General features: G+C 39.5%; 2 protein-coding genes across 3 annotated transcripts in view; both read left to right on the top strand.

Annotated features, from left to right (window-relative positions):
* The window catches only part of GLO1 (glyoxalase I), a 453,994-nt gene extending 446,016 nt beyond the window's left edge, over positions 1-7,978 (top strand). For both annotated transcript variants that reach the window (XM_050787840.1, XM_050787839.1), the window contains 3 exons: positions 1,120-1,187; positions 1,903-1,992; positions 6,540-7,978. In XM_050787840.1, coding sequence (XP_050643797.1) covers positions 1,120-1,187; positions 1,903-1,992; positions 6,540-6,628 — 247 coding nt within the window. In that variant the 3' untranslated portion in view covers positions 6,629-7,978. The remainder of the gene's footprint in view (positions 1-1,119; positions 1,188-1,902; positions 1,993-6,539) is intronic.
* BTBD9 (BTB domain containing 9) overlaps positions 1-13,030 on the top strand; it is an 820,757-nt gene that overhangs the window by 297,596 nt on the left and 510,131 nt on the right. The window lies entirely within an intron of this gene.

The following is a 13,030-nucleotide window of genomic DNA, read 5'->3' as shown; positions in this document are numbered from 1 at the left end:
TTTGTTTTGTTTACTTACCAGTATAATTCAAACCAGGTCTGCCTAATCACTTCACATTTGTAATAATATATTGAAGTGTTTTTCATGCGTCTTTTGATCTTCATATTGTTCTTGGGCAAATGAGATTTTTTTTTTTAGAGACAGGCTCTCTGAAGCCTCTAACTTCTAGGCAGTCCTCCTGCCTCAGCCTCCTGAGCACCTTGGACTACACATGTGTGCCACCACACCCACCTAATTATTTTTGTTTGGTTTTAGTAGAGGCATAGAGACAAGGTCTCACTATGTTGCCCAGGCTGGCCTCAAACTCCTGGCCTCAAGTGATCTGCCCACCTCGGCCTCCCGGACTGCTGGGATTATAGGCATGAGTCACCACGCCTGGCCCATTTGTCTTTTAGATAGAGAATATAAGACCCTGAAATTGTAAGATATTTGCCTGATTGTCACTAACTAATGTTTAGGTACTATAATTAGTCTTTCAGCATCCAAAAATTTATTCTTTTATTATTTTGCTACATTTTTGATCTAGAAATGTGATATCATATGTTCCTTTAAAAACTCTTCAAACCATTTTATAATAATTAACATTCAAATTTGATATTTTTATAACATGAACACTTAAAAATGTAGGCAATTTCTTTACGTTGTTTATCTGCACACTTTAACAACTACCAAAAGAGATTGGTTTCAGAGTGTGTGATTTCTCGTGTGTCCCTTGATTCAAAATAAAGTTTTGGAATCAGGCAGACTTAGATATGAGTCTGTGACTCTAAACAAGTAAGTGGCAGTTTCATCAATAAAATGGAGATGTTCACATCTAGCCCATGGAGCTGTTTTAAGGCTTTAAATGAAATATAAAGTACTGAGCACAATAAATGAGCATTGTTATTATTCTCATTATTGTTCTTGTCCAGTACCTGTATTTACTGTCTCCTTAGCCTAGTTAAAATCATATGTTGCCCATTTGTCCTTTCTATAGTTGAACACTTAATATTTTTGTAGCAGGGTTAGGCCAATTATGTAAAGTAGCATAGAAACATGGTAAGATTTCAAAGACGTTACTTTCTTTTCAGAATATCTATTCCCTAGGACATTGTAGCTATGTTTTCCTTCCTTTTGTAGCAACTGGGGCACTGAAGATGATGAGACCCAGAGTTACCACAATGGCAATTCAGACCCTCGAGGGTTTGGTGAGTTTGCCTGTGTGTATGTGATATATATAGATTTGTGTGATTTTGTATTACGTGTATAACTATGATTTTAATAAACTTAAAACATTAATGTCCTAATTAACTATGATCAATTTATTAGAGATATGATTATTTTTATTTTCCACAAATAATCTTATTTAGGAGTTGTTTAATTTCAGAGTCTCGATCTAAACATTACGTTTACTGTCTCACCATGATTTACTTTTAAGTCTCAGAATTAATTTCCAGTAGACTTTTTTTTTTTTTTTAAAAAAAAAGCTATAGTTAATACTAATCCCAGTTTCTGCGAGCACATACACTTCTGCCTTGCTCTCCAGTCTCTCAATCAAGACGACAGTATTGCAGGCTTCAGCTGGCTGCTGTAGTCAATGCCAACCACAAACCTATTAAGTATTAGTAAACGATTACTGTTTTTTGGTGTAGATTATTCTTAACTGATTAGACTGTATATGAGCTGATATTGGTTAATTTTAAATAACTTATAATTCAGGGCAACTAATTAACTACTTATACCCAGCCCATTAGACCTATATTTGTTCTTTAACATATTATAGATTTTGAACCTACCTAAGTTTGTTCCTAAGTGCCTTATGTTTTGAAATAAACAAGTTCTGGGAGCTACTTGTGGTACTTGGACACCCTGTTGTAATTATTTCTTCCTTCTCTCTGCTTTTTTCGGGGGGTACCACGTAAGGTCACATTGGAATTGCTGTTCCTGATGTACACAGTGCTTGTAAAAGGTTCGAAGAACTGGGAGTCAAATTTGTGAAGAAACCTGATGATGGTGAGTCTACTATTTACTGTGTTCAGGCCTGTCTTTAGTTAATAGTTACTAAGCACCAAGAGACGCCACTGTTGTAGTAAAACCCTTTTGGCTACAAGTAACAGAAGTCTCCATTTCAACCAGATTTTTAAAAAAGAGAAATGACTGGAAGAATATCCGGGTATCTCAGGGAACTGAAAGACAGCAACTAGGGTGGCTTTCCAAGGGACTAGACACAGGACGTGGAGAGCCATCAAAACCCTAGGCTCCCTCTCCCGCTCCCCGACCCCACCCCTTTCTGTCATTGGCCACCAGCTTTCACTATCAGTGTGTATCTTTCCACCCAAAAATAAGTTCCTTAAAGTCAATTTTATCTGATGTTCATATAACGACACCAGCTCTCTTTAGTTCATAATCACATGGTGTTTCTTTTTCACCTTTTACAACCTTTGTATGTCCTTATGTTTTAGGTAGGTTTTTTGAAATAGCATATGTATGGATTTTGCTGGGTTTACATGTATTGTTATTATTTTACTTTGATCTCTTTCTGAAATATTTCAAATTAAAATTGAAATACTGAATATTTCAGAGTCTCAATCTAAACATTTGAAATATTTCACTGTTTAATTTCACCTTTTTTAAAAAAATTTAAATATTTAATAGCCAGTGCTGGGTGAGATGGCTCCCGCCTGTAATCCCAGCACTTTGGGAGGCCAAGGCGGGCGGATCACGAGGTCAGGAGATCCAGATCATCCGGGCTAATATGGTGAAACCCCGTCTTTACTAAAAATAGAAAAAATTAGCCAAGCGTGGTGGCATGCCTGTAATCCCAGCTACTCAGGAAGCTGAGGCAGGAGAATTGCTTGAACCTGGGAGGTGGAGGTTACAGTGAGCCGAGATCGCGCCATGGCACTCCAGCCTGGGTGACAGAGCAACACTCCGTATCAAAAATATATATATATTTAATACCCAAATCTTGTCCCCAATAGGAAAGGAATTTGCTTCACTCCATCCTCATTGTGTCACTATTACCTAGAGTGGGATAGTATTGATTTTATTTTTTAAAGATAATAATACATGTATCAAGGTGTTTGATCACTTTTTCATTTATCTCTTGTAGTGTCTCCTTTGAGACAGGATCTCACTCTCATCCAGGCTGGGGTGCTGCAGTGGCACTGTCATAGCTCACTGCAGCCTTGAAACTCCTGGGCTCAAACAATTCTCTGCCTCAGCCTCCTCCTAAGTAGCTAGGGCCACAGGCCCATGCCACCACACCCAGCTAATTGATTTTTTTTTTTTTTTGTAGAGATGAGTTCCTGCTATGTTGCCCAGGCTTGTCTCAAACTCTTGAGCTCAAGCGATTCTCCCACCTTGGCCTCCCAAAGCACTGGGATTATAGGCGTGAGCCACTACGCCCAGCCTTTTTAGCATCTTTTGGATTTTTCTGTTCTTTTATTTAAATACCTCAACCAAAATGGTCTTTAAAGGGGTTTTTGTTTTTGTTTTTTTTTTGAGATGGAGTTTTGCTCTTGTTGCCCAGGATGGAGGTTGCTCACTGCAACCTCCGCCTCCTGGGTGCAAGTGATTCTCTTGCCTCAGCCTCCTAAATAGCTGGGATTACAGGCATGCGCCACCGCGCCTGGCTAATTTTCTATTTTTAGTAGAGATGAGGTTTCTCCATGTTGGTCAGGCTGGTCTCAAAATCCCAACCTCAGGTGATCCGCCTGCCTCAGCCTCCCAAAGTGCTGGGATTACAGGTGTGAGCCACTGCACCCAGCCCTTTAAAGGATTTTTAAGGCAAAACTTTTGAGATTCTGTGTAACTGAGAATGATGCCTTTATGTCTGAAGGACAGTTTTATCAAAAAGCCTAGGTTTAATTTCCTTCTGTCTTGAAAATACTCTTCCATTTTCTTTTTGCGTATGATGTTGCTGTTGAAAAATCTATCAATCTATGTTCCTTTGTATATTCTTCTGTCTTATTCTAGAAGCTTTTTATATTATTTCTTTGTCCTCGCCTGCATTCTGGGAGATTTCCTCAAACTAGAATACCAAGTAGCTAATTTTCTCCCAGATGTGTCTGTTCTGATATTTAATTCATCTATTTTTTTCTTAAACACCTGTTATAATTTTGATCTCTAATTTTTGCTTAGTTTCCTTAATATGTTCTTATTACTTTTTTTTGAGATGGAGTCTTGCTCTGTTACCCTGGCTGAAGTGCAGTGGTGTGATCATAGTTCACTGTGACCTCAAACTCCTGGGATCAAGCAATAATCCACCTTAGCCTCCTGAGTAGCTGGGACTACAGGCAAATGCCACCATGTATGGCTAATTTTTTGTTTTTTGTAGAGACAGGGTCTCACTGTGTATCTCAGGCTGGTCTCAAACTCCTGGCCTCAAATGATCTTTCTGCCTCAGCCTCCCAAAGTATTGGGATTACAGATGTGAACCACCACACCCGGCCGGTCATTACTTTTACATGTCTAAATAGTCCCTGGGACTGGGCATGGTGACTCATGCCTGTAATTGCAGCACTTTGGGAGGCTGAGGCAGGAGGATTGGGAAGATCACTTGAGGCCAGCAGTTCAAGGCTGCAGTGAGCTATGATTGTGCCATTGTATACCAGCCTGGGTGACATAGCAAGACCTTGTTTCTACAAAAAGGTTTTTTTAAATTATCTGGGCATGGTGGCACATGCCTGTAGTCTGTATGCCTAGCTACTTTGGAGGCTGAGGTGGGAGGATTGCTTGAGCCCAGGAGTTGGAGGCTGCAGTGAGCTATGATCACACCATTGTGCTTCATTTCAGTATGAGTGACAGAGCAAGACCCTGTCTCCAGAAAAAAAACGAAAATAGCTCTTGGTCCGTTATTCTAATATTTCTTCTGTTTGAATCTATAATCCATTGCTTTGGGGTTTTTTTATGGTTATGTTTCTCAAATTATTATTTTGTCCTCTCAACTTTTTTCCCCTGCCACTGTTCACTATTATAATACATCAAGCAGTGTGAATAGGAGGATGGCCAGATCCCTGTCCTTAACAACCCACATGATCTCAGGACAATGGGCTGGATAAGCCTAGACCAGAGATTCCTAGGCACCTAGAAATGAGACTTAAACATTTCACCTTCCACAAAACAACTCTTCAGGTCGGATCTTCCCACTTCATCCCTCAGGGAAGCAGTGTTAGTAGGAGACACTTCCAATAGTATTCCCTAGCCCTGGGCATGGAGAGAGGGCTGGGGAGATCATTTGGCCCTACACGTTTTTCTCAGTCTCTCACAAGCACAAGGCTCCTGCACTGCCCTTGTTTACTGCTAAGGACATCTGAACAAGCGAGAGGGCAGGTGCTGATGCACACGGCAGTGAGGGAGGAGCAAAAACAAAACTCTGTTCTCCCACAGCCATTATGTACTGCCTTCTGGTCCAGGCCAGAACTACCACCTCCCACACAGCCCAAGTTAAAATAGTCACCCCACCCCATCCTCACCCATTCTCCCCAGCCGTCACCAGCAGGATTTCTTTCTTTCTTTCCTTCTTTTTTTTCTTTTCCTTTTCTTTTCTTTTTTCCCTCCCTCCCTCCCTCCCTCCCTTCCTTCTTTCTCTCTTTCTCTTTCTCTCTCTCTCTTTCTCTCTTTCTTTCTTTTTCCTGCATTTTCCATCTGTGTTCCTCTAGGATTTATACTGGGACACTGGGGAAAGGAGCCAGAGATAAGAGTCAAACCAGTTCAACATATTGGTACCCAAATAAATTTCTGAGGTCACATTTTTCCATTTAAGCAAACAGCTCTGACATACTAGACTGTCAATCTCAGTTACGAATTCCTGGGAGAAAGACTCTCGCAGAACTTGGGTTGCTGAGGATAGTGTTTAAAAGGGTTTGTATGACCCAAGTATCTGGGTCTTTTGGTTGTGGGGGTAAGCCATGCTACCGGCTCCCTTCAGCACCTCCCTATTTTCTTTTTCTTCTTTAAAATAAGACAATTTCTGTAACTACTGAACTGGTAGCATGGTATCATGAAGGTGAGGCAAATGCCTGATACCTAAAAGATGCAGCCAGTCCCACAGTTTATTTCAGGAGGGCTGGTATTTGCAATGTGTGCAAGATAACATTTTAATCATTATGAAAAGTATGACTTTGGGTGACACTGACAATAAGAATTTTTAAAAATTAAAACTGTAAACAAAATAATGTACTTCATTAAAATGCAAAGTAAATTTTAAATTAATAAAAGTTTTTAAGGCCAGGTACAGTGGTTTGTGCTTGTAATCCTACCACTTTGGTAGGCAAGGCAGGAAGATTGCTTGAGGCCAGGAGTTTGATACCAGCCTGGGCAGTACATTGAGATCCCGCCTCTACAAAATCAAAAAATTAGCCAGGCATGGTGGTGTGTGCCTGTGGCCCCAGCTACTTGGCAGGCTGAGCCCAGGAGATCAAGCCTGCCTTGGGCCATGATCATCCCATGCACTCTAGCCTGACATTCAGAGCAAGACTCTGTCTCAAAGAAAGAAAAACATTTATATGGTGTTTTCTTTTTCAGTCTTTTCAATAATGAAAAATTTCATTTCACAGGTAAAATGAAAGGCCTGGCATTTATTCAAGATCCTGATGGCTACTGGATTGAAATTTTGAATCCTAACAAAATGGCAACTTTAATGTAGTGCTGTGAGAATTCTCCTTTGAGATTTCAGAAAAGAGGAAACAATGTGATTCAAGATATTTACATACCAGAAGCGTCTAGGACTGATGGATCACTGTGCTGATTCAAATTATTCTTCAGTCCATTTCCCCTTCCTATTTCAGATGTTCTTTTTCGCCTAACTGTTCAGTCATTCTGGTTTTCAAGTAATGCTTTATCTTATGTCCTTGAATATAGTTGTATAACTTTACTTTTTAGGTAATATTAGAACAGTTCCCTTCAGAGGCTGCATTTGCCGCCTTCTGCCTCCTAAATATTACTTCTCTTCAAATCTGCCTTTGAATCATTTAAAAAAAAATTAACATGTTTTTGTTGTGGCTATCTTCTGGGGTTTCAATTCCTCAGAAACAACTTTTTTCACAATGGAAAGTAAAGAACACTGAAACAGTGTTCTTTCAGTAAAGTACAAAGTGTTTATTTTACAAAAGAGAAGGTACTCTTGAGAGCAATTCAAAATCATGCTGATGAGGATACTGATAGAAAAAGTAATTTCTTCTTATTATAAAGTACATTTAAAGTTCAAGGACTAACCTTATTTATTTGGGAAGGGGAGGAGGAAGGAAATGATATGGTACCCAGACACCGGGCTAGGCTGCAACTTTATCTCATTTAATATTCCCAGCTATCGTGTGAGAAAAAAGCAGGCTAGGCATGCGAAATCACTTTCATGGATTATTAATGGATTTAAGATGGCATAAATCAGCTCAACTCAAGATTTCATAATTTTTAGTATTTAGATTGTGCCTCAAAGTTGTAGTACCTCACAATACCTCCTCCACTGGTTTCTTGTTGTAAAAACCTTCAGTGAGTTTGACCACTGTGCTCTTGGCTCTTGGTCCTGAGTACCGTGGTGAGGGAGTAAACACTAGAAGTCTTTAGTACAGAACTGCTCTAGGGACACCCAGTGATTCCTACACAAGTGATGTTTATATTTCTCATAAGGAGTCTTCCTTACCCCAAGGTCTTCATGATGCCAGTAGCCATATATGATAAATTATGTTCAGTGATAACTTAGTTATCAGAAATCAGCTCAGTGGTCTTCCCCGCCATGATTGACATTTGATGGGTTTTTAAAAATCAAAGTGATTTTGAAAATCTCTAATGGCTCAGAAAATAAAAACTTCCAGTTTGTGCACGACTATATTTAGATTTTTCTCTAGACTCTAGTGGAAGACCTTTGGAAAGGCCATGCCAACTGTGCTTGTACTGCTAGAAGCACTTTACGTTTCCTTTTTGGGTGAAATGGATTTATGTGAGTGCTTTAAACAAAGAGCAATACTTACAGACTGAAATAAAATGAAACTTCAAATAAGACTATGTTTAATTTGTAAACCTTTGTCCATCATGTCCTTTCTTTAAAAAAAAAAAAAAAAAAAAAAAAAGAGCTCCCCTTAGGGAGTACTGAAAGGATTTGAAAAGGCTTGTAGGCTCATTCTGAACAGAGAACGGTTGTGATTCTGTACAGCCCGTAAAGCAGGGAGTATCTGTGGATCAGGTGGGAAGAAGAAAGTGAATAAGGAATAAAGGATTGTGGTAGGTAAAGTGCAAACAGAACATCAAAAGGTAAGGAACTTATGAAGACCAATTTCACATGTTGAGTACTAGAACTGACAAACAGGAGGGCTAATACATTCACAAATTCAGTAATTTAAGCTTTATTTCCAAGGAAAGAAGCCTTATCCACTTGCTAAGTAAAACTTTCCAAAAGATGCCCTTGCTCATTCTTTAAATTCATTCCTATATGCATTTTTTTTTTTTAAATTTACATTTGGCCCTTGAAAAACATAGGTTTGAACTCTGCTGGTTTATTTATACAAGGTTTTTTTTTTTTTTTTTTTTTTTTTTAGGCAAATGTGGGTTGAAAATACAGTACACAGAGGGCTGACTTTTCATATGCCAACTGTGGGACTTAACTATGCACAGATTTTGGTATCCACGGGCAGTCCTGGAACCAATCCTCCACATACACCGAGGGACGACTGTGTGTGGTAACACTACGCCTTGTTAGGGAAAAGAGCAATTCACTTCCAAATTCACTTACCCGAGAAGTTGTATGAAAGTACAAAGTAGGTCACAAGAAGTAAGCTTTCTTATTTTCCGTGATCATGGTCAATGTAAAACCAGTCAGTCTGCTATGAGCCCTACATAGCTAAGGCTAGAACTGTTATAATACAGGTGGTTTGAATGAAGAACAGATGGTTGAAAGGGAATCACTTGTGGCTTTTCTACACAGTATTTTGACCAGGATTGCATAGAGTGTGTCTTAGTTGAGGCAGTTTTAATAAAAATACTGTAGACTGGGTGGCTTAAACTACAAACAGTTATGCCTCACAGTTCTGGAGGCTGGGAAGTCCCAAGATCAAGGCACCAGCAGATCCAGTGTCTGATGAGGACCCACCTCCTGACTTGTAGACAGACACCTTCTCCCTGTGTTCTCACACATCCAAGATAAACCATCTCTTAAAAGGGCAAGAATTCCATTCATGAGGGTTCTACCCTCATGACATTACCTCCCAAAGGCCCCACCTTCAAATACCATCACACTGAGTGTTAGGCTTAAACATATGGGAGGGAGCCACAGGACACAAACATTCAGTCCATAGTACAGTATATACAAATCTCAGCCATACAACTGATTATGAAGAGTGTTATATCGGTAAAGGATGCTTGCTATTGGCAATAAGAAAAAAAGCCAGCTCTGATATAGCAAGCACTTAAGAGATTCTAAAATGGATTGGTCGGCCAGGCGTGGTGGCTTACGCCTGCAGTCCCAGCACTTTGGGAGGCTGAGGCAGGTGGATCACTTGAGGTCAGGAGTTCGAGACCAGCCTGACCAACAAGATGAAACCCGGTCTCTACTAGAAATACAAAATTAGCCGGGCATGGTGGTGGGCACTTGTAATCCCAGCTACTTGGGAGGCTGAGGCAGGAGAATCATTTGAACCCGGGAGGTGAGCTGAGGTCACACCATTGTACTCCAGCCTGGGCAACAAGAGTGAAACTTTGTCTCAAAAAAAAAAAAAAAATAAAATGGGTTGGTAGGGGGTTCAGAGATAATAAGAACCCCAGATTCTTTCCATCTTTCCCATCCTGTCATTTTTAGCATTTTTTCTCACTGGACCAATAGTACGATCAAAGATGCCTACCATGATTCTAGGTATTGTGTAGACCAACAATGTTGGTAGGGTTTGGCTGTGTTCCCACCCAAACATCTTTAATTGAAGTTCCCAGAATCCCGACGTCTTTGGAAGGACCCAGTGGGAGGTCATTGAATCATGGGTGTGGTTTCCCCCATGCTATTCTTGTGATGGTAAGTTCTCATGTGATCTGATGGTTTGACCTGGTGGGAGGTAATTGAATCATGGGCATGGTTTCCCCCATGCTATTCTTGTGATAGTAAGTTCTCATGTGATCTGATGGTTTGACCCGGTGGGAGGTAATTAAATCATGGGCATGGTTTCCCCCATGCTATTCTCCTGATAGTAAGTTCTCATGGGATCTAATGGTTTGATAAGTGGCTTCCCCCTATTCCTTCCTGCCACCCTGTGAAGAATAATGTGTTGTTTCCCCTTCTGCCATGATTATAAGTTTCCTGAAACCTTCCCAGCCCTGCAGAACTGAGTCAATTAAACCTCTTTCCTTTATAAATTATCCAGTCTCGGGTATGTCCTTATAGCAGCGTGAGAACGGACTAATAGAAATGTCCAGCGAAAGAAAATATCCTTTTATTGCTCGTATGACTTTGATAAGGAGTGAAAAACCTTTCCCCAAGCTCCTCAGCAAAATTCCCATCATATCTTAACCAGTACTGGGTCACTTGCCTGTATAATCACTGGTCAAGGGGGTGGGAACACTCTGACTTAGATGGATCATATTTACCCAAGTTGGTGGATGGACAGTGAATCAGAATTGAGACTGCCAGAATGGAGGAGCAAATAGGGGCTTCTGGGTAGGTGTAAACAGAAACTGCACCCAGAGTCAAATTAGATATTGAGAATTAGATATTAGGTGCAGAGTGCGATAAGAAATGAAACATTTCTTGCCCTCAAAACTTAGGTCTAAGATTGTGGTTCTCAACCATATTAGATTTAGCTGACCCTGTTTATAATAACATTGTAACGTAATATCACATCCACTATCCTGAAATGACATTCACATGATATAACCTACTTATTGGCACGATATCAAGAAAGATCAGTCAATACCTTTATGGTAATACGAAGGAGAAATATAATCAGGTTGCAATAAAATTGTGCATTTTAGTATGTCAGGGCCCACATCCTCTTAGACTGGAAGACAGTGGAGTAGTCAGGTGCTTGCCCTTACATATGGAAGAAGAAAAACATCAAAGAGTATTGTTGACACTCTTTGATATTTTAAATAAAGACAGACTGAATTTATGATTCATGAAGAGCTATAATTTTACAACTTTAAATACATATACCAGTGCATTTTACTGATGACTCAAAAACATGATGTTACTCTTGGAAATATTTTCCAAAATGGTGATGAATTCTTGCTAAAGTTTTGAATAAAAGAGTAACTTTTTTGTTTATAAAATAGTTTTGTCCCTAGAAAATATTAAAATTATAAATGCAAATAAGATACAAGTTCTAAGTTCAGATAATAAAAAGCAGGCTTTAATTTTTTTTTAATTTTAGAATAGTTTTAGATTTACAGAAATGTTGCAAAAATAGTGCAGAATTCACATATACTGCATACCTAGTTTCCCCTGTTAGAAATCTTCCGTTAGTATGGGACATTTATCACAATTAATGAACCTACATTGATATTATTAACTCAAGTCCACACTTATTCTGATTTCCTTCATTTTTACCTGCTTTTTCCTTACAGGATGCCATCCAGGACACCACATTCCATTTAGTCATCATGTATCCTTGGTCTACTCCAGACTGTGACAGTTTTTCAGACTTTCCTTGTTTTTGATGACTTTGACAGCTTTGAGGAGTACTAACTAGGTATTTTGTAAAAAGTTTTTCAATTGGGATTTTCTGATTTTTTTTTTTTACCACGATAAAACTGGGATTCTTGTTTTTGGAGGAATACCACAGAGACAAATTGCTCTTATCACCTTAAGGGGACATACTATCAACACGACATGTCACTGGATCTTTCGATGTTAACCTTAATCACCTGGCAGTGGTAGTGACACGGAAGACACTCATTATGTAAAGCCCACACTGGCTGGGGAGTTATGCTCCACCTCCTTGAGGGGAAAAGTAGGCTTTTTACCTATATGAACACTCAGTGGGACTTTCCAAAGTTATACAGGTCATTACAGGGTGTCTAACATCCCTGCTCACCATCCACTACATAAATAGTGGTAGTGAAACCCAACCAAAAATGTCCCACAAGTCTCCAGAGTAACCCCTAGGGGTCAGTACTGCTCTGTCGAGAACCACTGGTCTAAGATTTCCAATTCACGTTTCCTTAGAGTGTGAACTTAAAGCATTTATAAGGAAATCTGAGTACAGAATTCCTAATTTTATGCTTTCCTCCTTATTTACAGATGCTTTTTTCCTGCCTCTAATTCAGGAATTTATTTTAGCTGTTTGCCTTTGAGTGCTCTTCTTTTATATAACTTTGTTTTACAAAAACTCATATTTTACATAAACTCATTTTCTTTTTACATGAACTCATATTTTATTACTTTATACAATATTTCATTAAATTATATATTCAAAATTACAAGGATGATTGGATTGAGCATGTTGGCAATAGACACAATTGACTTGACAAGTAACTCATCTGAGGAAGTAGAAATGCAGAAAGTGGCCAATTCGTTATAGTTACTCAGCCTGTCAGAGCATCAGTTCTTTATTGAGGAAATGGTGAGTGTTGTTAATCCAATAACAGGTTAAGTGGAAATTGGTTAAGAGAATTTTTACGGTAAATGCGTCAATTTGAGTCCCATCAGTATTAGCAAAGCCTGAGTGTGGTGGCTCATGCCTGTAATCGCAACACTTTGGGAGGCCAAGGTGGGTGGATCGCTTGAGTTCAGAAGTTCAAGACCAGCCTGGGAAACAGGGAGGCCCCCATCTCTAGAAAACATAATACAATTAGCCGAGTGTGGCGGGGTGCATCTGTGGTCTGAGCTACTTGGGAGCCGAGGTGGGAGGACTGCTTGAGCCCAGGAGGTCAAGGCTGCAGTGAGCTATGATAGCCACTGCACTATGGTCTGGGTGACAGAGGAAGACTCTGTCTCTAAAAATATATATATATAAGAAAATATTACAGAAGATTGGTTAATGCCAGTACCTAGGATTGCTGTAGTTGTAATGAAATAGGCACTTGTATAGACTTCATCCAAACCACTTCAATTTTACAATAGGTTTCAAGAGTT

The sequence above is a fragment of the Macaca thibetana genome, chromosome 4 (assembly GCF_024542745.1).
Source record: "Macaca thibetana thibetana isolate TM-01 chromosome 4, ASM2454274v1, whole genome shotgun sequence".
NCBI lineage: Eukaryota > Metazoa > Chordata > Mammalia > Primates > Cercopithecidae > Macaca > Macaca thibetana.
Note: the sequence above shows the minus strand (reverse complement) of the source record. Positions and strands in the feature narration are given on the sequence as shown.